At 39.8% G+C, this 23,135-nt stretch overlaps 2 protein-coding genes and 1 long non-coding RNA gene across 4 annotated transcripts in view; 2 read left to right on the plus strand and 1 right to left on the minus strand.

Annotated features, from left to right (window-relative positions):
* The first annotated feature begins 3,273 nt into the window (after positions 1-3,273).
* LOC309707751 lies at positions 3,274-8,877 on the plus strand. Of its 2 annotated transcripts, XR_014277061.1 has the most exons (4): positions 3,274-3,404; positions 3,491-3,542; positions 6,322-6,480; positions 8,791-8,877. It is a non-coding gene; the product is annotated as an uncharacterized lncRNA (long non-coding RNA). The 2 variants fall into 2 exon arrangements; XR_014277062.1 differs by having other exon boundaries at positions 3,279-3,542.
* LOC309707743 (serine/threonine-protein kinase pim-2-like) lies at positions 6,489-15,983 on the minus strand. The gene is made up of 9 exons (XM_082535241.1): positions 12,750-15,983; positions 9,729-9,971; positions 9,460-9,594; positions 9,248-9,342; positions 9,059-9,106; positions 8,737-8,955; positions 8,453-8,633; positions 8,196-8,366; positions 6,489-8,106 (listed from the first exon to the last, which is right to left on the minus strand). The coding sequence occupies exons 1-9, from the start codon at positions 12,976-12,978 to the stop codon at positions 8,015-8,017; spliced, it is 1,413 nt and encodes a 470-aa protein (XP_082391367.1). The 5' UTR covers positions 12,979-15,983; the 3' UTR covers positions 6,489-8,014.
* The window catches only part of cdk2ap2 (cyclin dependent kinase 2 associated protein 2), a 44,766-nt gene continuing 30,544 nt past the window's right edge, over positions 8,914-23,135 (plus strand). The window contains exon 1 of the mRNA XM_082535258.1: positions 8,914-9,002. The gene's annotated coding sequence lies outside the window, so the exon portion shown is untranslated. The remainder of the gene's footprint in view (positions 9,003-23,135) is intronic.

Consider the following 23,135-nt stretch of genomic DNA (forward strand, 5'->3'; position numbering starts at 1 on the left):
AATGCATCTTCAAAAATAATAATCTGAGAGCCTCTCTTCTTTGGCTCTCGGAGGAGGTGGACGCACTTTTTCTCCTCTCCCTTATCTTCCCTGCTTATGTCCTTGTATTACTTTTCCCTGGAACACACTCTCACATTCTGTTTCTAAAACCTAAAGAGAATTATGGATTTGATCAACTGGTCTCTGAATGCTATTGACACCCTTTTCTCAACAAGAAGTCTGGGCTCGGGAGAGCCCGAGTGCCCTGGAGGGACTTTCCCTGCCGGATACACGATGGACGGGTGGCAGAAATGGAGGGTCGTGTGCCTGGCGGGACTGTCAATCGAGGACGCTGAAGATATCTACCTATTCGGAACCATGATAACAGGGTTTTTGCTGATCGGAGCTGGCTTGGCCCTGACTTATCGAAGAATTAAGACAGCAGAACCGGCTGTTCAAACCCCCCCCCCAAGGCTGCCCGCTGGAATTGAAACGATGGGACGAGGCGCAACTTCTCAGAACGGGCTGGAAAGCAGAATGGTTAAGACCTTGGAGACGCTTACAGCTGCCGTAAATACTCAGAATAACACCTCTGAACATATATTGGGATACATCAAGGAGAGGCCTGCTCAAAATAACACCCTTGGGCGAAAGTTGGATTGCATCGCGGAATGGCTCACTGCAGTTGTGAGTTCTCAGAATCGGCTGTTTGGGCAAAAGAATGAAAACACCAGCAAGTTTGATACCATCATCGGGAAGCTCGCGGTTCTCCAACAGGAGATTGAGAGACCAGTGTCGGAGTGTTAAAGAACAGCTTTGAAATTCTCATGAGTTGTCGCAAAGAAAGAAAGATTACTATCATAATCCGGCTACCCCTTCGGCGCCAGCTGTGGGCTCAAGGCCCGAGCTCAACAAAAACTCCCTGATAACGACTGTGTTGAGTCTGTTCCTTCCCATTCCATGCAAGGCCACCTGGGTTGGCTGGAAGACTGTTTACTAAGCCTGGCAGTGTGAAGGACACTGTCTCAGCTGAACTTTGGACACGCACACACATACATATACTGATACTGATAAGCACTCACTGACGGATCACCCTCCCTACCCCGGATCCAACGCCACCTCCAACGCTTACCTCCCCTCTGATGTGGACATCGGGTCAGTTGGAGGCGCAGTCAAAAGATTGCAGCGGTCCCAGATCAGATGTACACACTGGAACTCTTTCCCATGTTGCTGTCTGTGTTTATTGTGTTATGGTGTGTTGATATCTGTGCATTCCTGTATTATCCTTTTGTGTTACACATTTCGATGTTTTTTTTCCTCGCTACCTAGCCTAACCTGTCTCCCCAATGTGATGTTTGTGTAGTGTATGTACGGTCGGCAAGGTCTGTCATCTCGAGACCTGCAACTGACAAATAAAGGCTATCTCATCTCATCTCAATAGAGACTGGGTGTTTCATATGATCAATACACTCGAGGCATGCTGCTGCAGTACTCAGCAGCACAAAAAGGTTTTCTGAGAAATGTTTTCCCTTCAAACAGACCACAGAACCACTTCATATTGCACATAAAATGGCTACTGGAAGCTTTCTATTCACTGGTGAAACAGGGTCCATACATTTCAATTGAAGATAGTTATTTAGTTCAGGCTCTGAAAGCATTTGAGTGACAGTCCAGAGAGGAAGCCTAGAATAAAAGCTCCAGCAAGGTGATCTATGGCCGGATCCATGTAGTCCACTTGTGATTCACCATGCACCATTATGTACTCGAGATCTCCTGATGAAGGAAACCAATTTTTTTTGTCAAATTTTAAATAAATAAATGTTTAAGGGTGGATATGTAGATGGAAATATCTTGGAAATAGTTTATGACACCCTGCTTTGATGCCACAAACATTGGAGCTGTGGAACTGGATGTGATGAGAGAGGCATCTTACTAAGAAACTCGGGCAGGGAAGCAAGCTGTCGAGGTATACTCACCCTAAAGTATACTCGGCTTCACTGTCTATAATTTACACAGTGAACATCATTTTGCATTAAATAACACTTCAAACTAGGCTGTGAACTCAGGAGTGTTTTACTGTGTGGTATCAAACCATTAAGGCCCCTTTTATACTGGTTTATATCCAACTTTTATAAATAGCCTATGCCAGGAGTCAGCAACCTTTCTGATGATGAGGGCCATCTAAAATTTCCTCAGAAGTCAACGTGCCATATGATTGCATTAGCAATAAATTTAATAACGCTCTATATTATCAACAGTTACACACTATATAGACCAACTTTATAGAATTATATTTTTTTCGCAGAGGTTGGCATAGAGCAGATCAGCTATTTTGGAAAAAAAAAGACACTTTTTATTAAGAACAAGAACTCCATAACAGCAAATGAACTGTACAACAGAAAATGCAAATGCCATTTATGGTCTCCTCAAAACAATGATAAGAGACATAGGTCTCCGAGTGTCCAGCATTCAGACGGCTACCTGAGGACACTCTTCGTGTGAGAGAAAATCTGCTCACAGGGATATGTAGAGCCAAATACTGTCAATAAGGCCTCTGCAATGTTCTGAAGACAGTTAAACTTGTCAGGTAGTGATGTCCAGCAGGTGAAAATGCAAGCTCCATGAACAGGCACACCTATGGATTCCAGCTGTGTTCGTAGTTCTGCAAACTTTGACCCCCACAGAGTCAACCTTTTCAGTTCAGTCAGCTGCATTTCAATGTCATCTGTGTCCAGCTAGATTCCATACCCAAATCCACTTGCTCATTAAAGCTTTCTGGTTTGATCATAAAAGAAAACATTGGTCCATACACCTAAAAGCCCCGATAACGCATTGTGAATTCTGCTCGAGTCTACGGATGTATCCGTGTATTTCCGCGGTGCTGATGCTGCGCTGAGCGGAGAGCTCCTGAAGCCCTTGAAGTGTCGGAATGTGGAAATTTCAACATCGCTTGAAAAAACTACCAGCTAGCAAAGTCCCTCTCACTGGTAGGCTACGTTATTTTTAGCCAACTACAAGTTGAATCTGGTACATGGGGTTGTTAGTTTAGATACCGTCATTAAGAAGCAGTACAACTAATGTGTCTACGCGAGTTAATTTGCGATGTGCTCCGCTGGCACGGCCATTAATTTTTTAATACACCTTCTCAGATTAATTCACTGGGTGTCGTGCCATCAGTTAACCCTTCGCGTGCCAGCTGTGTGGCAGGAGTGCCCAGGATTGCCGACCCCTGGTCTAACCCATGCAAAATACAGGGCTGCAAATTCCCCTCTTGTCATCTAAAACGATTGCCTATTATTGTCACAAGGGGGCGCTTTGATGCAGTCTTGCTGCGTTACGACCTTGTGTCTCGTGCGCAGGAAGCATTGGCTGTCTCTTCCTATGAGAGCTTCGCAATAATGGCGGTCAAGTGTTTTTTCAACAAAGTATGCAGTGCTGCAAACTAGATAATGAGACCAAATTGTTTTTGTTTTTTTTACATATCAATGCTAATAAGCTACTCTTTTATTAGGCCCCGAACTCTGACCACAAAGGGAATAACGTGTGTCGAGTTATTTGTCCCGGTGAGTCACTCGCTTTCGTTAGCTACCTGTTAAGTTTAGACAATGTATTTTTCCCGCCGATTAAGCTCAGAAACATTTGAAAAAAAACTAAACAAAACACCAATACAGTCGGGAACTGTGAGAATGTAGTGTGTTGTTTTACTTATCTTGTTGTTCCTTACAGTAAGTACAATAAGTGTTTAATGTTCTAAGCTACAGATGGTACCCCCGATGCTAGGTGTGATGCTATAGCTGCTATGTGCGGTTACTCAGGACTCAGGGAGGGGCGGCCCTCTGCTGCTACCGGTTGGTGTGAGAGAAGGAAAACAGGATAAAGACATGATGTGAAAGAGAGACAGAGATTAATAACAGGTACGATTCAATGCAGAGAGGTCTATTAACTAGGGGTTTGCGATAGAAACGATATACGATAGAAACGATATAAATTTGGCCAACGATAGAGATTTTATACCGCTCTATCACGATAGCGGATGTTGATGATGTCATCAAGCTGCGCCTGTTTTGGTCGAAAGCATCGCAGTGGCTACAACCATTATCATCTGCAAATTATGCTCACAGTCATAGCAAAGAGATGAAGCACTTTTGAAATATGGGGAAAGCCAAAAACTGCGCTTCCTCCACTTCCGTAACATTGATACATTAATGTTGAATTCTCTCGCAGCTGCTCTATTCCCATGTTGTTGCAGTATATTAATAACTAACCTCGTATTGTGGATGAATAATCTCAGTTGTTCTCCTGACTGAAGTTTGCCCCGTGTATAGCATCCTGCTATGCGACTGCATTTGTCCCTGACCACCAGAATCCGTCACGTTAACCTTTATCGAGTGGGAAAAAAAGTTGGCGTTCATCCTCCAGCTTCACTGTGCTAATGTTATGCTAACATAGCTGTGTGGCTAGGAATCGCGTAGCACAACATTATATTCCAGGTAGTCCAACTTCAGTAACCATACAAACGCCACTGCTGTTTAGTTTTCTGTCTTCATTTATGTCGGAAGTGGTGGCAGAGCTGTACGTTTTAGTTAGTTTCAAAAATCTATCAGTCAGAACATGGTATGTCATGTTTAGGAGGAAAGTAGCGAGCTAACTTCCTGCTAACTTCTAACTCCGTTAAATTTAATAACTTCTGTTTTCATGGATGCCTGGATGTTAAACTTAATTGTTACACCTGGTAAAGCAGCAACGATGATGATTTTATTAAAGATTAAAGAATTTAGACCGTTTTTAACTCTGTGTTCGTGTGACTTTGGGACCTGAAATGGACGGAGTTTTGGACCCAGAGTATTCCGCGAAGCTCCTACTACGGCAGCCGTAATTCTCTGACAATCCATCAAGCAGTGCGGCTTACCAAAGTTGTACTAAAACATTTTTTAACAGATTTCTGCACGCCCAAATCGGTTCGAGGTCAGTAAGCACAACCAGAATTCATACATAAGGCGCACTCTCGATTTTTGAGAAAATTAAAGGATTTTAAGTGTGCTTTATAGCGTGGAAAATACGTTATACAGAAGAAAAGAATATATCACGATATATATCGTTACCACGCATGCTTCAAATTATATCACATTAACACATAGTGAGTGAGAAAGGTGACTAGAAAGGAAAAACTCAATGCATCATGGGAATCCCCAGCAGCCTATGTCTATTGCAGCATAACCAAGGGAGGATTCAGGGTCACCTGGTCCAGCCCTAACTATATGCTTTAGCAAAAAGGAAAGTTTTAAGCCTAATCTTAAAAGTAGAGATAGTGTCTGTCTCCCGAATCCAAACTGGAAGCTGGTTCCACAGAAGAGGGGCCTGAAAACTGAAGGCTCTGCCTCCCATTCTACTTTTAAATACTCTAAGAACAACAAGTAGGCCTGGAGTGCGAGAGCAAAGTGCTCTAATAGGGTGATATGGCACTACAAGGTCATTAAGATAAGATAAGGGCTGATTATTTAAGACCTTGAATGTGAGGAGCAGGATTTTGAATTCAATTCTAGATTTAACAGGGAGCCAATGCAGGGAAGCCAATACAGGAGAAATCTGCTCTCTCTTTCTAGTCCCTGTCAGGACTCTTGCTGCAGCATTTTGGATAACTGAAGGCTTTTCAGGGAGTTTCTAGGACTTCCTGATAGTAATGAATTACAGTAGTCCAGCCTAGAAGTAATAAATGCATGAACTAGTTCAGCGTCAATCTGAGACAGGATATTTCTAATTTTAGAGATGTTGCCCAAATGGAAGAAAGCAGTCCTACATATTTGTTTAATATGTGCATTGACGGACATGTCTTGCTCAGAGAGGGGCAGCCATCTGCTGTGAGCGGTTGTGGTTGAGGGGAAGAATTCTTTGAATTTGATATTTCGGTGTGTTTTGATTAGCTGTAACCTCCCCTGTGTTTCTATGACTAGTTGAGTGTTAGTCTCTTGTCTCTGTGTGTAATTAGTTCAGTTTCTGTTTTCAGTTTTTTGTCTCTTGTACTTTGCCTTTAGTTTTATTTTCAATTGCTCTATTATTTAGATTGAGCTCAGCTGTGTCTTCTTGCACTTATTCAATTTCAAGTCACTTTTATTAATGTAGCGCCAACATCACAACAACGTTTGCCTCCTATGCACTTTATATTGAAAGGTAAAGACCTGACAATAATGCAAAGGAAAGAAAGAAAAGCCCATGTCACAAACTGGAAATGAGAGTGCAGTTGGACCTAAGAGCAGACTCAATCACTTGAAATATTTACAAGATTTATTCATGAGAGGAATCAACTTAAACAGGAGCACGGTCATTAACAGAAACTCTGCACAGGTGACGTGGGAAACCAGGGGGCAGAGAAACAGTCGGGCATGTGGAACACAGGAAGAGCACAGGCTGGAACTTCTGCAACAGAGGAGAGAGGCGTGACTGGACTGGGAAACGAGTGAGAGAAGGCAGAGTGAGAGAGACAAGGCCAACTTTTACAGACAGGTAAGAGAGCGCAGACGGTCATTAGCATCACAGTGGATTCTTTTGTCACACATTAGGTGATCAGTCAAACAGCTCTATTAAATTTATGGAATTCACATTGAGTATAGATGGATATTAAGAAATATGGCTGGGTATCGTCACTGATTTCTAGAATCGATTCGATTCCGATTCACAAGGTCCCGAATCGATTCGATCCACGATTTGATTTGTTTCGATTCGATTTGAATCAGGGAAATTTTGCCTCAGACAGTCAGAAATATTATAATTCTGATCACTTATCAGTACATATCTATATTTTTATATCTATAAAAAGAAAGCTGACGCTTGCGAGACTTGGTCTGGGTTTTTATAGCAGATGACATTAAAAATATTGTGCAGTCAAAAACGAAGTGAAGCAGAGCAAAGTTACAGAGGTTTGATTAGAGACACAGCTAAGCGTACGTGCCGGCGGGTGAGAAAGCCACATCTCAGTGATTCTGATCTGTCGGGTCCGCGTTTTGTGTTTACATCTTTGTGCAGAATCCGTGTACCTGCTCTCATTTACTGTTTTAGCGGTTTGGTGGTTGTAGAAATTTTGTGAGGTTTAACCTGAGATTCTGGCGTTTCGGGCAAAATAAATTTCTATTTAAAAATCGATTCAGGTTTTAATGAATCGATATCACGTTATCCAAGCCAGAATCGATTTTAATCGATAAATCGATCATCAAAACCCACCCCTATTAAGAAATATAAAATTTTCACTACTGAATGGACATTAATGATTCAATTCAACCTTAACTATAGCAACAAGTCACATCTGTTGTCTAGAGGCACTTTACATTGGAAGGCAGAGACCCTATACTATTAGAAAATGAATCCCACCAATCAGAGAGCCCACTATGAGCAAACAATCAGCAACAGTGGGAAGGAAAAACTGTTGCAACCTCTGTTAGATCCAGGAAATCTGTTGAGACGCATTAGAGGTTAGGGCAACAGATGCAAGTCTTCAGAGCAGTGACAGTGTGACTTTCGTTGTGCATACTTTAACCTGATTGAGTTTTCAGTTTTCTTACTTGTCAAAATGCATCATGAGTAAAAAACAATCCTTGACATGGTAATGAAAGAGTATTCTCAGCAAAGTTGAGTTAAACAAGTTTTAATGGAAGTTTAAGTTAAATCTTTTGATTTTTACTAATTTTGATTACATCAACGTAATTTTATTACATTAACCTAATCAAATAAGGCCAATTTTGATGAAGCTCCTGACCCAGCCCAAGCTCTCTATGAAGACGAGGAAAAACTCCCCGGGGGGCCAGAATGATGGGAAGAAACCTCGGGAAAGCCAATTCAAAGAGAGATCCCCTTTCCTGGGATGGCTGGGGGGGTTACAGGAATTTCAGGATAGCAAAATTTAGAATTGGCCAAAAAAACCCAAAAAACAACCTTTTCCTGTTAAAAAAAACCAAAAAAATGAAAGAAAGACAAAAAAAGAAAGTTAGGTCACGTATCACACTTATATGATAATATATGAAATGTGTGTGTGTGAGAGATGGGTTTATCTGAGCCAGGGGTGACGCTGGAGGTCCCCCAGCGTTGGGCGCTTCTCCGGGACATCGGTTAAACACGCATCCAGGAAATTCCGGCAGTCTGGAAAGAAAGAAAGGAGAGAAAAGATGAAGATGATAGTTCCAGTGATCCAAGCCATCAGTGAATCTTGAAGTGTGATGTTTTCTTACGTGGGGACAGATGCTCGTTGAATTTCAGTTTGTTTTCAATGAACGTCATGATATTAAAGTCCCCCACATGAAGCGCTTCGTACAGCACCACTCCCATTTGCCACACCGTGGTGGGTCCAGGCCTGTATTTTTTGCCCCAGTAACATTCGGGAGGGCTGTGGATAGGTGTACCTAATAAACAGACACAATTACAATTTCTTCTAAAACAAAAGGCACAAATTGCTACATCTGTGAAGAGCAGGAGCTGAATATGTTACCATAGAAGAAGCAGAACTGCGATTGCTCCGTAGCAAAGCAGCTCAGGCCAAAGTCAATGATACGAACTCGAGGCACATCTGAGCCGGTCTCAATCAGAATGTTCTCACTCTTGATGTCCCGGTGAAAGATGTCTTTCTCTTCCAGGTCCTTTGCTGCATCAACCAGTTGCTTCAGAATGACCTGGAAAAGATGAAAAAGACAGTAATGAGTCAACAGGTTGATGCTTCTCTGATACTCTGTGCTTTCAGTGCTGTACAGTCTAAGGCTCTTCCAGTCAACTTACCTTGGCCTTTCCTTCTGGTAAACATCCTCCATTTTCTCTTATGTATTCAAACAGGTCCACCGCGGGGACAGGTCTCTCCTGCACCAGGATCAGCTCTGTGCCAAAGTCAAACCAGTCCAACAGAGACACAGGAGCCGACGTTCCCACTGATCCATCTGCTTCAGCTGCAAGCTTCAGCAAAATGGCCACTTCCACTGAGACTTCCTTCCCGTTTTCATCCTGATATATTACAACAAAGTGGATGATGAGGAACAGATGTTTCACAGGTGAACGCTGCACTCAGTCCAGGAATGTAAAAACAGTTCAAGTGTTGCACACTTACCGTCACTTTGATGGGGATTCTGTTCTTGGGAACGTGTTTGATGGCTACCTAAAAGACACAGAGCATTGGTGAGCATTTCCTCAGTATGACATCATTAAAGGTGTAAAACGGCACCTTTAATGCTCAGCTGACGATATTATCCGTTATCTGCATTACTGCCTGTCTTACTCCCACCATCTGAACACTTACTGGGAAATGATCTGTTATCCTGTAGCCAGCAAACACTGCTCCACAGCCGCCATTTCCTAGATGGTGCTCCTGCACATATCTGGCTTGGTATTCCCCTGAAAAGACCCAAATGTTGTTTTACTACAGCTGTGACACAAATTACTCTCTGCTGTACCCTAAATGTTCATTTTGCTCTTCACCTGAGTATAAAAGCCAAGCTGCTTGCTACTTACGTTGCTGGTCGGCTGCTGGATTTTGGACGACGTTTTTGGTTTTGTCCTTTTTCTTTTTCTTGGGTGACTCTTTGCTGTCTCCCGCAGACTTGTTTCTGCCATTTTTTGTGCACCCCTTTGTGTTTTGACTGCAGTCTGCAGATGTGGAAAACACCAAAAGCACATCAGCGTATTAGATCATACACACAAATATCTCCCAAAAACTAATATCTTAAACCGAGAAACCAGCTGTGCACTTAATCTACCCCTCACTCAACTAATTAGCCTACCTTTACCAGTGTCCACGGAGGAAGACGCTTGCTCCCTGTCTTCACTCGTAGGCTCAGCAAGTTTAATCTTCTTCGGTGCACTGGTTGTGCCCGCTCCATCTTGCTGGGCCTTACGCTTCACTGCTTTGACCTGGTGTGTATCTGAGCTGGTGGAAGGAGCAGCCTGCTCAGTGACCCTCCCTCTTTTTACGGGGGTCTTCTTTTCAGGACTGGCCTTTCTTTTAGCCATCCTGCTCTTAGAGTCTATAAACAACAACAACAACAACACAGTAGTGAAAAAGAGTGCTCGACATCAGGACTGTAAGGATTTTGATGCCATTTTAGGAAGTATTGGTTAAATTATAATAACAAGTTTATCCTTTTGATAAAAAACAGAGCAGCACGAGTCCATACTAGGTCTACTAAGACTTAGATCTTCATGACACTTGTTGATCTGTTTTTACTGCTGAGTCCAAGAATAAACTTGTCACATTATTTTACCAAAAGACAAAGTGCCCCATTAACCTTTCTTTGATTAGACGTGTTGTAATTATGCTATTTTCAGTCAAACATACCCATATGGAAAAGAAATGGTACAAATTTATAAAAGACTTGCGTAAGATGTGGCCTACTTCATACAGTGAATCATATCAGGCTTATATGATTTACTCATGAAAGTGGCCACTTTCTCATTACTTTCATATATTGTTTTAGTAAGTATCCAAAACATACAAGTTTCACACAAGACAGATACAAACTTTATAAGATTTATATATATCTTTTCCATATGGGTAGGATTCAAATGTTTCATTTTATACACAGACTGTCAACATTTTTAGAAAAGTAGATTCTGTTATTTGAGGGATTTTACCCAGATTTGATGTATTTGTTTACTTACTTTGATCTCCTGGATCTTATCTCCTGAATTTGTATTTTTTCTCGTTTCCTTTTTCATGTTAATTTTTGAGACCTTGTAAAATGGAAAATGTCACCGTGATGAGGGAATACTTCTTCAAATTTGTGCGCTTGTCTTTCCTAAGCTGTTTAAGTGAGTTCCGTAAGTGAGCTTTCAAAATAAACTCAGGAGTAGGGATGGGTATCGTTTCGGTTTTATCCGATACCGGTGCCAAACCGGTACTTTTGAAACGGTGCCGGTGCTCAAACGGTGCTCAAACCGGTGCTTAAAGAATGGAGAGCACAAAATTGGTCCAAAAACCTCTCATGTTCAGCTGTTTTTTGTAAAAAGATAACAATGTTAGCCTTTTTTGCAGCTATGGGGCATATATGGCATCACTCTTGGCTGGAAGCAGTGCTTAATCAATGGAAAAAACACAAACTTTGTCCTAAACCTCTCATGTTTAACTGTTTTCCACTTTTTCTTTGGTCTTTTTAGCCTTTTTGGCCAGGGTGAAGCGAGTATCTGCCATCAAACAAGAGGACAGCTGCATGTAGCTATGATGATGTTTGCTAGTTCACCTTACATGCATTAATGTAATAACGTGGTTAGCCTACTCAACGTAAATTACACACGAACAACATTAAGCTACTCACGCGGAGAAGAACGGCTGCTGCTGCATCATCATCCGTCATCATTTCTGCTACACTGGCAGGGCTAGGGGCCAGGACTCTCCTCTTCGTGTTTTTGGGGGATGTTGCATAACAGGCAACCCACCCGCAGTAGATGTGCTCGGTGTGAGGTCTCGCAGCAAGCTATCAAATACGGCGCATTTCTCGGCTTTAAAAAAAACGCTATGCGTCGCTAGGTGTTTCGTCGGATTCGAGGTGTTACCTCCTTTGACAGTATCACAGTATCAGCTTAAAGCACTTGTTGCAGGCTGCTGAGTTTGCATATTTTGCTGTGAAGTACAGCCAGACTTTTGACCGCTTCGCCTTGGACATTTTTAATCTGTAGCTCTGCTCTAAAAGAACGCACGTACCTGGACCCGCCTACTATCCTCGGAAACGTAAAATGATTGGCTAGACGTGTATCACAGCTCAGGAAAAAAAAGCACCGAAATAAAGCACCGAAATGTGCGCTGCTTTTCGGTCTGGTTACTACCGTTTATGTCAGAACCGGTGCCATCATGGCACTGGACACCGGTACCCATCCCTACTCAGGAGACTATGGCATCAGAACCTTGCCTTTCAGTGACATCACCGACTGCCAGTAAAAGTGCTCCTAAGTAGTTTAAAGAAAAACACTATGGCAGACAAAGCCATAATAATTCATATAATTTAATGAGAAGTCGATATACCTACCTATAAATTTTGTTTTTTAAATTGTGCATTTATTTTTTATATAGTGTAACTACTGGACCTTATTTCTCTTTTTAAATCTAGAGACAACCACGTTTTTGAGGTTGTATCACCTTTCCCATAGCTATTCATTTGTGTGAATAGCTATGGGTTAACTAGCTATTGGTGTTAATTTACTGATTAACTTATAAAACACATGCTCAACTTACTGAAAAAGTCCCACAGTGGCTTCCATCCTTATGTTGGTTTGTCCAGTTTACGGCAGAACACATCAAACCTGGGGCCCATGTCAGCCCTACTTGCGGCCGTATATTTAAGTGAAGAAATATAAAGCAATTTGGCACTTGAAGAGCCTTTTTTGTTAGCGGGGGATTTATTTATTTTTGAGTCCAATGTTAAAATGCGTTCTTAAAAAAGTTTTAAAAAAAAATTAATATGAAGGTCTAACCCAGGAGTCAGCAACCTTTCTGATGATAAGTGCCATCTAAAATTTCCTTAGAAGTCAACGTGCCATATGATTGCATTAGCAATAAATTTAATAACGCTCTATATCAACAGTTACACACTATATAGACCAACTTTATAGAATTATATTTGTTCGCAGATGTTGGCATAGAGCAGATCAGCTATTTTGAAACAAAAAATACACTTTTTTTTCATCAGTAACAAGAACTCCATAACAGCAAATGAACTGTACAACAGAAAAATATCTCCCAAACACTAATATCTTAAACCGAGAAACCAGCTGTGCACTTAATCTACCCCTCACTCAACTAATTAGCCTACCTTTACCAGTGTCCACGGAGGAAGACGCTTGCTCCCTGTCTTCACTCGTAGGCTCAGCAAGTTTAATCTTCTTCGGTGCACTGGTTGTGCCCGCTCCATCTTGCTGGGCCTTACGCTTCACTGCTTTGACCTGGTGTGTATCTGAGCTGGTGGAAGGAGCAGCCTGCTCAGTGACCCTCCCTCTTTTTACGGGGGTCTTCTTTTCAGGACTGGCCTTTCTTTTAGCCATCCTGCTCTTAGAGTCTATAAACAACAACAACAACAACACAGTAGTGAAAAAGAGTGCTCGACATCAGGACTGTAAGGATTTTGATGCCATTTTAGGAAGTATTGGTTAAATTATAATAACAAGTTTATCCTTTTGATAAAAAACAGAGCAGCACGAGTCCATACTAGGTCTACTAAGACTTAGATCTTCATGACACTTGTTGATCTGTTTTTACTGCTGAGTCCAAGAATAAACTTGTCACATTATTTTACCAAAAGACAAAGTGCCCCATTAACCTTTCTTTGATTAGACGTGTTGTAATTATGCTATTTTCAGTCAAACATACCCATATGGAAAAGAAATGGTACAAATTTATAAAAGACTTGCATAAGATGTGGCCTACTTCATACAGTGAATCATATCAGGCTTATATGATTTACTCATGAAAGTGGCCACTTTCTCATTACTTTCATATATTGTTTTAGTAAGTATCCAAAACATACAAGTTTCACACAAGACAGATACAAACTTTATAAGATTTATATATATCTTTTCCATATGGGTAGGATTCAAATGTTTCAGTTTATACACAGACTGTCAACATTTTTAGAAAAGTAGATTCTGTTATTTGAGGGATTTTACCCAGATTTGATGTATTTGTTTACTTACTTTGATCTCCTGGATCTTTCTTTTCTCCTGAATTTGTATTTTTTCTCGTTTCCTTTTTCATGTTAATTTTTGAGACCGTTTAAAAGTGAAAATGTCACCGTGATGAGGGAATACTTCTTCAAATGTGTGCGCTTGTCTTTCCTAAGCTGTTTAAGCGAGTTCCGTAAGTTAGCTTTCAAAATAAACTCAGGAGACTATGGCAACAGAACCTTGCCTTTCAGTGACATCACCGACTGCCAGTAAAAGTGCTCCTAAGTAGTTTAAAGAAAAACACTATGGCAGACAAAGCCATAATAATTCATATAATTTAATGAGAAGTCGATATACCTACCTATAAATTTTGTTTTTTTAAATTGTGCATTTATTTTTTATATAGTGTAACTACTGGACTTTTTTTCTCTTTTTAAATCTAGAGACAACCACGTTTTTGAGGTTGTATCACCTTTCTTCAGTAACAAGAACTCCATAACAGCAAATAAACTGTACAACAGAAAATGTAAATGCTATTTTTGGTCTCCTCAAAACAATGATAAGAAAAATAAACTGGGCCAATATGGCATGTTTGTTAATACAGGGATGGACATAGAGCTGGGCGATATATCGAGTTTTTTAAAAATATCGATATATTTTTATATTAGATATAAGATGTGACCATATCCTTTATATCGATATATACGTTATAATTATAGTTGTGGAGCCAGAAGTTTGCCTCTCTTTCGTCCACTTTTGTCTCTACGCAACGTTACTCGGCCTCGCCTATCCTTCACTGAACACAACTCCCCCTCCTCCCCCATAGCTTCACCTGCAGGAAGCGACAAGATGGACACGGCAAATCTCCGTTAACGAGTTACTGCGCATCGCTCCGTGCGTGGGGCTGGACGGCGTCAACGTGCTAACGAGCTAACCACGCTAACGCCATGCAGCCCACAGGGGCTGCACAGCCTAAAATCCTTTCATTTTCTCAAAAGTTGACAGCGCGCCTTATGTATGAATTCTGGTTGTGCCTGATGACCGCGAACCGATTTTATGTGGAACACGGCGCTCAGCAATCTGTCAAAAAATGTTTTAGTACGACTTTGGTAAGCTACGGAGCTGCACCGCTTGATGGATTGTCGGAGCATTACGGCTACCGAGGAGCCTCGCGTAGTAATACGCACTGTGCTTCAACGTAATATTACCGTATTGTGTGTGTATAAGGACCATAAATGGCACCTGAAGCGGATTTCAAACTCCAGGCTGTCAGTCACGCAGTAGAAGTTGGGAACAGAGCAGCTGTGAAATCTGCCCTTGTTATTATGCTCAGCCTCTTTTAGTTTAAATTTTGACTGCACAATTGTGAGCTTTTTGTTATGGACAAAAACAACATACTTTTCTTTTATTTATGGAGCATTATTTTTAATAAATGCTCATAATTTATTTTTGAGTAGTTTTTTTCATGTACATCTATGCTTTATGTTAATAAAAGTGCCTGTGTGACATCTGAGACACAGCTTTGACTAAGAACTCTCTTTTTGTTCTTACTTTATGGCTTTAAAAAAATATCGAGATATATATCTTATATCGCCATCCAGCTAAAAAATATCGAGATATGAATTTTGGGTCATATCGCCCAGCCCTAGATGGACATGTTAATGTGACCTTTGGTCTCCCACTCAGAGACACAGGTCTACGAGTGTCCAGCATGCAGACGGCTACCTGAGGACACTCTTCGTGTGAGAGAAAATCTGCTCACGCAGATATGTAGAGCCAAATACTGTCAATAAGGCCTCTGCAATGTTCTGAAGACAGTTAAACTTGTCAGGTAGTGATGTCCAGCAGGTGAAAATGCAAGCTCCATGAACACGCACAGCTGTGGATTCCAGCTGTTTTATTTGTGTTTTGACTTTGACCTAATACTTCATCCATTCATTCGTTCATTCATTCGTTGTGTGAATCTCTAATATAAGTGAATAGCAGGGTCAGGGTTTTTCTGTTATCCTTGTATACAGATCCACTGCAGTTTGATGCGCTGCTCACTCAGAGATAAGATTATACATGTTCAGTCATTACGCTGACACCAGGAGCATAATGGCTGTCATTACGCTTTTTCTTATTTTAGGGGATAAAACCCCCTATAACTACAGATAACAGCAACCAATATGTAAATTATTCAAATGCATTTGATTAATAAGGGTTGTATTATTCCTTTTAAGTTCTGGAAATTAAATACGTTTTGTGGTTAAAGTTTGCTAAGTGTTATCAGTTGCTATGAATTTGTATAAATAGCTTAAACTAATATTGTCTAATCATAAACGATTGGTGTTGTATATAATACAGCTTTAAAAAACTTGAAGGATTTAGCTTTGTGATTATTTTTGTTTTTTCAAAGCCGGTGGCGTAACTGGACATTTTACTTTCTGACTCAGTCTTACTCAAGGAAGCATGAAGCCTGAGTCATCAGTAAAAAGTATAGTATAATTGTGAGGTTCTGCTCCTGTGGAACTAGCTCCCAGTTTAGATTTGGAGACACATGCTGTCTCTACTTTTAAGATCAAACAAAACTTTCCTTTTTGATTAAACCTCAGGTGACTCTGAACCATCCCTTAAGCTTTGCAGGCTCAGAGTGCAGGATGCACAGAGGTTCTCCTCCACTATGTAACTCTCAGTGCTGTCATCTCCTCAACCAGTTACAAGCAGATACCTCCCCTGCCCATATCCTGGTTCTGTCAGAGATTTCTTCCTGTTAAAAAGGAGTTCTTTCTATCCGTTGTTGCCAGTCACTTGCTCACAGGGGATTATCTGGTTGTTTGATCAGTTATGAATCTGCATTTGTGTTTGTAATAAATAATCTATTCCATATTTATTGATAGTAATTTAGTATTTATTCAGTAAAGTTAATTGTTGTTGTTATTACAGTGATTCATTTTTATTTATTTATACAAATACAATTAAACATTTTAAAATATATTCTTTTTAAGTCAAGTTAAACCTTACCTTTGATCTTTGTATTCATTTATTTATTTTTAATATTGATTCCATCTATTAATTTTGCGCACTCAGCCAATAGGCATCAGTATAAATAACAAAAATATCTTAAGAAGTTTCTTATGCTTCCACAAAGTGTCACAAAAATATCACCAAATTTTAATTTGCTCTTATATTTATCAGTGAAAACTACAGAAAAAATTCCATTCATCAATTTGTAGCACAATGCGAGTAAGAATGCAAACATACTTTTGGATCTGAGATGGGCTCAAACCTAATGGAGGTCATTAAACATGTAAATCAACAAAAAGTACAATTACATCACAGACCACAAAATATAAGGAGCCACCAACACACTGTAGAAAAGTTTGATTCTCTTCGTCCTCTCAAAAACATAAACAAAAACAAAACCCAGATGCACCAGGCCGTCCACTTGTTTAAATGACAAAAGTAACACTTTAAAAAAAATTACACTGAGCACACTAGATCTAAAGATGAGACCTGTTGCCATCCTTGTGTAATTTGGCATACTTGAACCTTTTTCCATCTCCGGTCTTCACAGTCACCCTTCCATTTAGGCCAATTCTGATGAGGCATCAGTGAACAGATCAGCTGAAGGGCCAGATGAATCTCTCAGGTTCGGTGTTAGCTCTGTTGTATTTTTACCTGTTTCTTAAAGACATGTAGTGTTCTTTTCTTCCATTTCCTTGAACTTCCTCAATTCTGTTCATTGTGAGATGGACAGAATCAACTATCTGAGGCATGCTGAGATATGTTAGCATTAGGTTAATTTTCAGTTTGGTGAGCTACTTGGGAATTACTTAAATACGATTATACCTTTTAAACTGTGTTACCGTTGACATTTTTCATAGATTCAACCAAAAACAAGGAAACAAATGTGTTTTCATGACAGGATGTTACTAACAAAATGCCAAAGATACAATTTAAAAATGGGTCTTCACTAAGTTGTCTGAGTGTAGACAAAACGCTGGTTCATCCCTTGAATTAGCTGCCTTTGAATTACTCATTGACTTATGAGTGACCTAAAATAAACATTTCACTGAAAATGAGTGAAAAGTCACCCAATGTCAAAAGAAAAACAAAAGAAAGCCAAGAGAACTATTAGTTAACAAAGCAGTCTGTGCCCTGATGCACTGGATTATAACATTAGTGAGAGGTGCTGGTTACTCCCATATCATCAGTGGTTTGGTATCTGATAGTCTGGTGTTATATTTTGCACCGCAGTGAGAAAAGGTAATTAAAACTGACAATGGATCAGCTGTCCCACTAGCGAGTAGATTCACAGTACACTTCCATTTTTTTAACCAACCAGAATAGGTCAAGGTCGGCTGTGCAGCAGGCAGGAATTGGACCTAAAACGTCAGACTTGGGAAACAAGAGGTAAACTTAGAAGCAGCTTTATTGCTTAGCCTTTACCAAAGCACAAAATAATAACAGCTCAACTAATTCTCATTCACACAATGAAGAGGGAACCAACCATGAGGGAGAACAAAAAGAGCAGATTGAGACTAAGACAATATGTCCACATAGGATGATGAGGAAAATACTAAAGGTGAGCAGATCCATCCAGATATTGACAGTATTAATACCAATGCTGGAAATGGTATCAGAGTGAGAGTATCTTGATAGGATTGATCCTTTGTTTCTGTTTTCTAAGTTCAGCAGCATGTAGCCCACTGAATGTCTTCAATTAGTTGTTTTTAGGAAATAAATAGATACACCTCAGACATGCACTCTGAAAAATATCTGAACCTTTTTGTGTTGACTATCATATCTATTTTATTTATATCCCATAGGACATTTAAACAACAGAAGTTGACCCAGAGTGCTTTAGAAACAGGCACATATACATTTCATGTTTAAAAAAACAAACAAACAAACAAAAAAACAGTTTCAAATACATGAAAAGCTGAATGGTGTGTTTTGTTGTGCTAACTAATTATTGTGGAAATTAAAAATCACAGTGACTTAGTGGTTGTTAAAATTTAGAATTCAATGCAAATTCATGATGCTTCATCTCATAAATAATTACACACTGCTCTTTGATACATAAGCTGCTTATTAAAAGTTAAATGTATCAGTTTTGGTATTGGCAATACTAGCCATTTATTTTATTTTGGCATTGGATTAATACCAAAATTTAAAGTATCGCACACCACCACTAAATATAAAGCACAAGAGACAAGAGGCCACCAGATGAAAACAACTACCAGTGAGACCAAGCCTCAGACATACTAACTTGACACAGACTCAAAACACAGAGGCAAGACTGAACGAACAGAATGGGAATACATCAAAAACCATCAAGGAGCTAGAGGCACAGATACAGGTAATTGTTGTGAGTGAAGTTGCCCCCCCACCCTCTACAAATCAAACAAATTTGATGTCAAATGTTTGTGCAACATATATGGATATATGGACGTGTAGCCTAAGATCTATATTATTAAATGGTAAATATGTGACGGTCAGTATTCGGGTTGTTACTCTAAAAAAAAAAAGAAAAAAGAAAAAAAAAGTAATTTAATAGTTACGCGGTAGGTTACTCAATTACTTTCTGGACAAAGTAATTTGTTACATTACTTTCTTGTTACTCAACAAAGTGACCTGAGACACATTGTCACATAATCATCAGGTAACAATAAAAACGTGAGGCTGCAGGAAGTCCTGGACTCAGATAAATGCAGGAAAACCAAATGGGCTGTTTCAACACATAATTATTACTATGTACAGGTAAACATTCAAACATGTAAAAATCAAAACATTTAAGCATTAAATATAAATGAAATATGGATTTACTTTAAAGTTGTGTTAGCAGTGTAATACAGCCATTTCTCTACTGGGCACAGTTCGCACTTTACCATCACGCTCTTGTCCTTTCTGCAATAAAAATAAAAGTAATCTGCACATCTCCACTCCAGCATTTTCCTCTTCCACCACACAAACTGAAATCAGTAAATGACTGTAGCACAACTGCACAGGAAGCAAAAAAACTTTTGTGTGAAATTTTAAAAAAAATTCTGTCCAGCTTGCAGATAACTTTCGAACCTTTGTCACACAAATTACAACATATCTAGCCGTAATGTGATTACTGAACTAACAGTAATGCATTACATTATAGCATTACAGTAACATTAATGACAATGAGAGTGCATCAGAGACCATGTGAAAGAGTAATGTAAAAGTAATGTAACGAGCAGTGTAACAAATTTTATTCTCCTGCAAGTATTTTAGTAACAAAATGCATTACTTTTAAAAATGGTAATAATTAATGTATGGTAAATGGCCTGTACCCAGTCATCCACCCATTCACACACTGGTGGAGGCAGCTACAGTTGTAGGCACAGCTGCCCTGGGGCAGACTGACAGAAGCGAGGCTGCCATATCGCGCCATCGGCCCTTCTGGCCAACACCAGTAGGCGGTAGGTGAAGCGTCTTGCCCAAGGACACAACGACCGAGACTGTCCGAGCCGGGGCTCGAACCGACAACCTTCTGATTACAAGGCGAACTCCCAACTCTTGAGCCACGATCGCCCCATGTATACTGCATTTCTTATTTTAAATAAACAACACTAATTCTGATCACTTGGTAAGCAAAACAATTTTATTTCCATTTGTTTGCCATGCAATCCTGTGGTTTGAACAGAGGGAATTCCAGGTATTCTTTGTGCTTGATAGCCAAAAACACACAAATGACATCGTTAAGTGATGACATTTGACTAGTGCAGTCTGCCATTGTTGCTGTTACCCATGGCACTATGGACTTACCAGGAAAGTGAAGACATACACACGTAATGATGTGGTTTAGTGTTTCCAAACCGATTCTTAGGTTTTTACAAGCCCAGTACATGATTCTAGAAAAAGAGTAAGAGCTTGTAATCCATCAAAGGTCACTTTAAACCACGGTGTCAGCAGAGAGTCATTTGCAGAACATGAATGTTGGAGGAGTTGCGTATTAATGGAAGGACGATGGGACAGAAGCACACTCTGCACTCAGCATGAGTCATCCTTCATCTGACCTGTGGTACATTTGGTCGTTATGAAAATGCCACGACTGAGATTTTCATCTGTGCAATGATGGAAAAAACTAATGGGTCAAAAATTATTCTGGAAGACTTTACGTAGCATACTAAAGTCTTCCAACTAATTTTCTGCATTTTATTCTTTTGGCATTTTACCCTGCACCACAGCGCCTACTCTTACTGCCTTTTGCCACCTGCGACTCCACTTAACTGGTGCAGTGAAGAGTCCACATTTCCTCAATTATGTCCCATCTGTTAAACCAGCAAACAGTGGTGTATTTTGAATTATGAAATTCACTTGAACAATGCCTACATGTGTTAGCATTTGGCTTGTTTCTGAAGCCATGTTTTGTATTTTTTAGGTCTCTACCTACCAATATGCCACTTTATGACTACTAATTACCTGCACAACATTTAAATGCAGCTGAATTCAGATTTGCACACTCTGGTAGTTTTCAGTGCTGATTTTCTATTTTGTGTTTTTTGTGAGATTACAGGTCACTGCCTATTTTGACTAGCATTCATTAGTAGACTGCTGATAAAAGCAGGGTTTCACGATCAAACCATTGAAAGGCAAGATAAACTAAAATATAGGCACTGGCTATAATTACAGGAATGATTGAAGATCAGCAATAACAAAAGTTTCTATTGTTATATAACTGATATAAAGTATTCCAAAACATTTTCAGTGGCTATTTAAATACACTGAAGCCATGCACGGAATAGGTTATATGCAGCTTTTACCAGTGTGTCATCAGGCAGGCTGCAAATTCAACATTTCTAATAAAATGGTTCATATTCACTTACTATCGGTGTTACTCTTTCGACATGTGTTACAAATTGAACTGTCAGTTTTAGCTTTTTTGTACTGCAAATTCTTAGCTGAGATAAGATATATTTATTGCAAAAGTTTTTGTGTTAAAGCTGAAAAAACAAACAAACGAACAAAATGCCTTACATAAGTAAGATGAACTGAAACTCAATGGCCACTTTGGTAAATACACCTGTTTAGCTGCTCGTTATCAGAAATCTCTAATCAGCCAATCACATTGCATCAACCCAGTGTGTTTATGGATGTAGAGATGGTCGAGAAGACCTGCTGTAGTTCAAACTGAACAGAAAAGGGAAGAAAGGTGATTTAATCGACTGTGAATGTGCTGTAGGTGTTGGTGCTGGGTATTTTAGAGTCTTTCAGAAATTGCTAACCTACTGGGATTTTCTACTAGACCTTCTTCCGGTCTTGCAGAGAATGGTCTGAAAAGAGAAAATATCCAGTGAGCTGTAGCTCCCTCGGTCAAAATCTCTTGCTGATTCTAGACGTCAGAGGAGAATGGCCACACTGCTTTGATCTGATGGCAACATTAACTCAAATAACCACTTTTTAAAGCCAAGCTATGCAGAAAAAGATCACTCACTGCAGAACTCACAAGAGACGCTACTGTTGGAAATCAATGCAGCTTCATGCTACAGTTCATACAGCCTCACCAAAATTGGACAATAGAAAACTGGAAAAATGTTTCCTCGTCTGATGAGTCTCGAGTTTTGCTGTCATTTGGATGGCAGGTTCAGAATTTGGTATAAACAACATGAAAACTTGGATCCAACCTGAGCTTTTCCATATTTTCTTCTCCTCACTGGCCTACTGATAATCTAGAATGAAATTTAAAATCTTTCTCCTCACATGCAATGTCTTGACGATTTACAGATTTTATTGTATTAGTAACCCCAAACAGAGCACTTCGCTCTCAGACTGCTGGCTTACCTGTGGTTTAGGGCTGTTCGATATAACGATATATATCGGATGACGATATAAAAACGTCTATCGTTTCATTTTATGCTATCGCTTGTTTCATGGTGTCACAAAATAAACTGTTTACAGCATTTTTTCATCCTTTTGATGGTCACTGTAATGGCTATATTAATTTCTTCTTTCTCTCTTTCTCTTATATGTAATATAACCACACTACAGACGGACAAGCGCCTGTTTTTATGCGTTGTCGTTAGCAACAACAACGGTAACACAATCGCGTGTCCGCTTGTTTATGTTTCACATAAACCTTTCACAATAAAGCTCAAGATCCCGTTGAGACTTTTCAAAATAAACTGAATCACGTGAAAGAGCAGATTATTTACGGCTGAGAATTAAAAAAAGAGCCGCCAGGTGCTAAAAAAAAAACAAACCTTAGACTCAAACGTTAGAACAAGCTTTTCCCCGCAGCACGCCGTGTAATAAATACTCACAAAGAAAACGGCGGCCGTTACAACTTATGTCTAAAAATGTATTGTTTCATGCATCGGTTAAAACACTCGACTCCAGATACATGACGCACAGCTGGAAACACTTCCCGCAAGACGAGCTGCCTGAGATTCACATAATTTACAAAAAATGTTACATTTTTGTGATTTATATCGTTATCGGGATGATAGAATTCTTATATCGGGATATGAGATTTAGATTTTGTTCATATCGCACAGCCCTACTGTGGTTCCTAAAAATCCTAAAAT

This window comes from Aulonocara stuartgranti (genome assembly GCF_965226115.1).
Source record: "Aulonocara stuartgranti genome assembly, chromosome: 6".
Lineage (NCBI taxonomy): Eukaryota > Metazoa > Chordata > Actinopteri > Cichliformes > Cichlidae > Aulonocara > Aulonocara stuartgranti.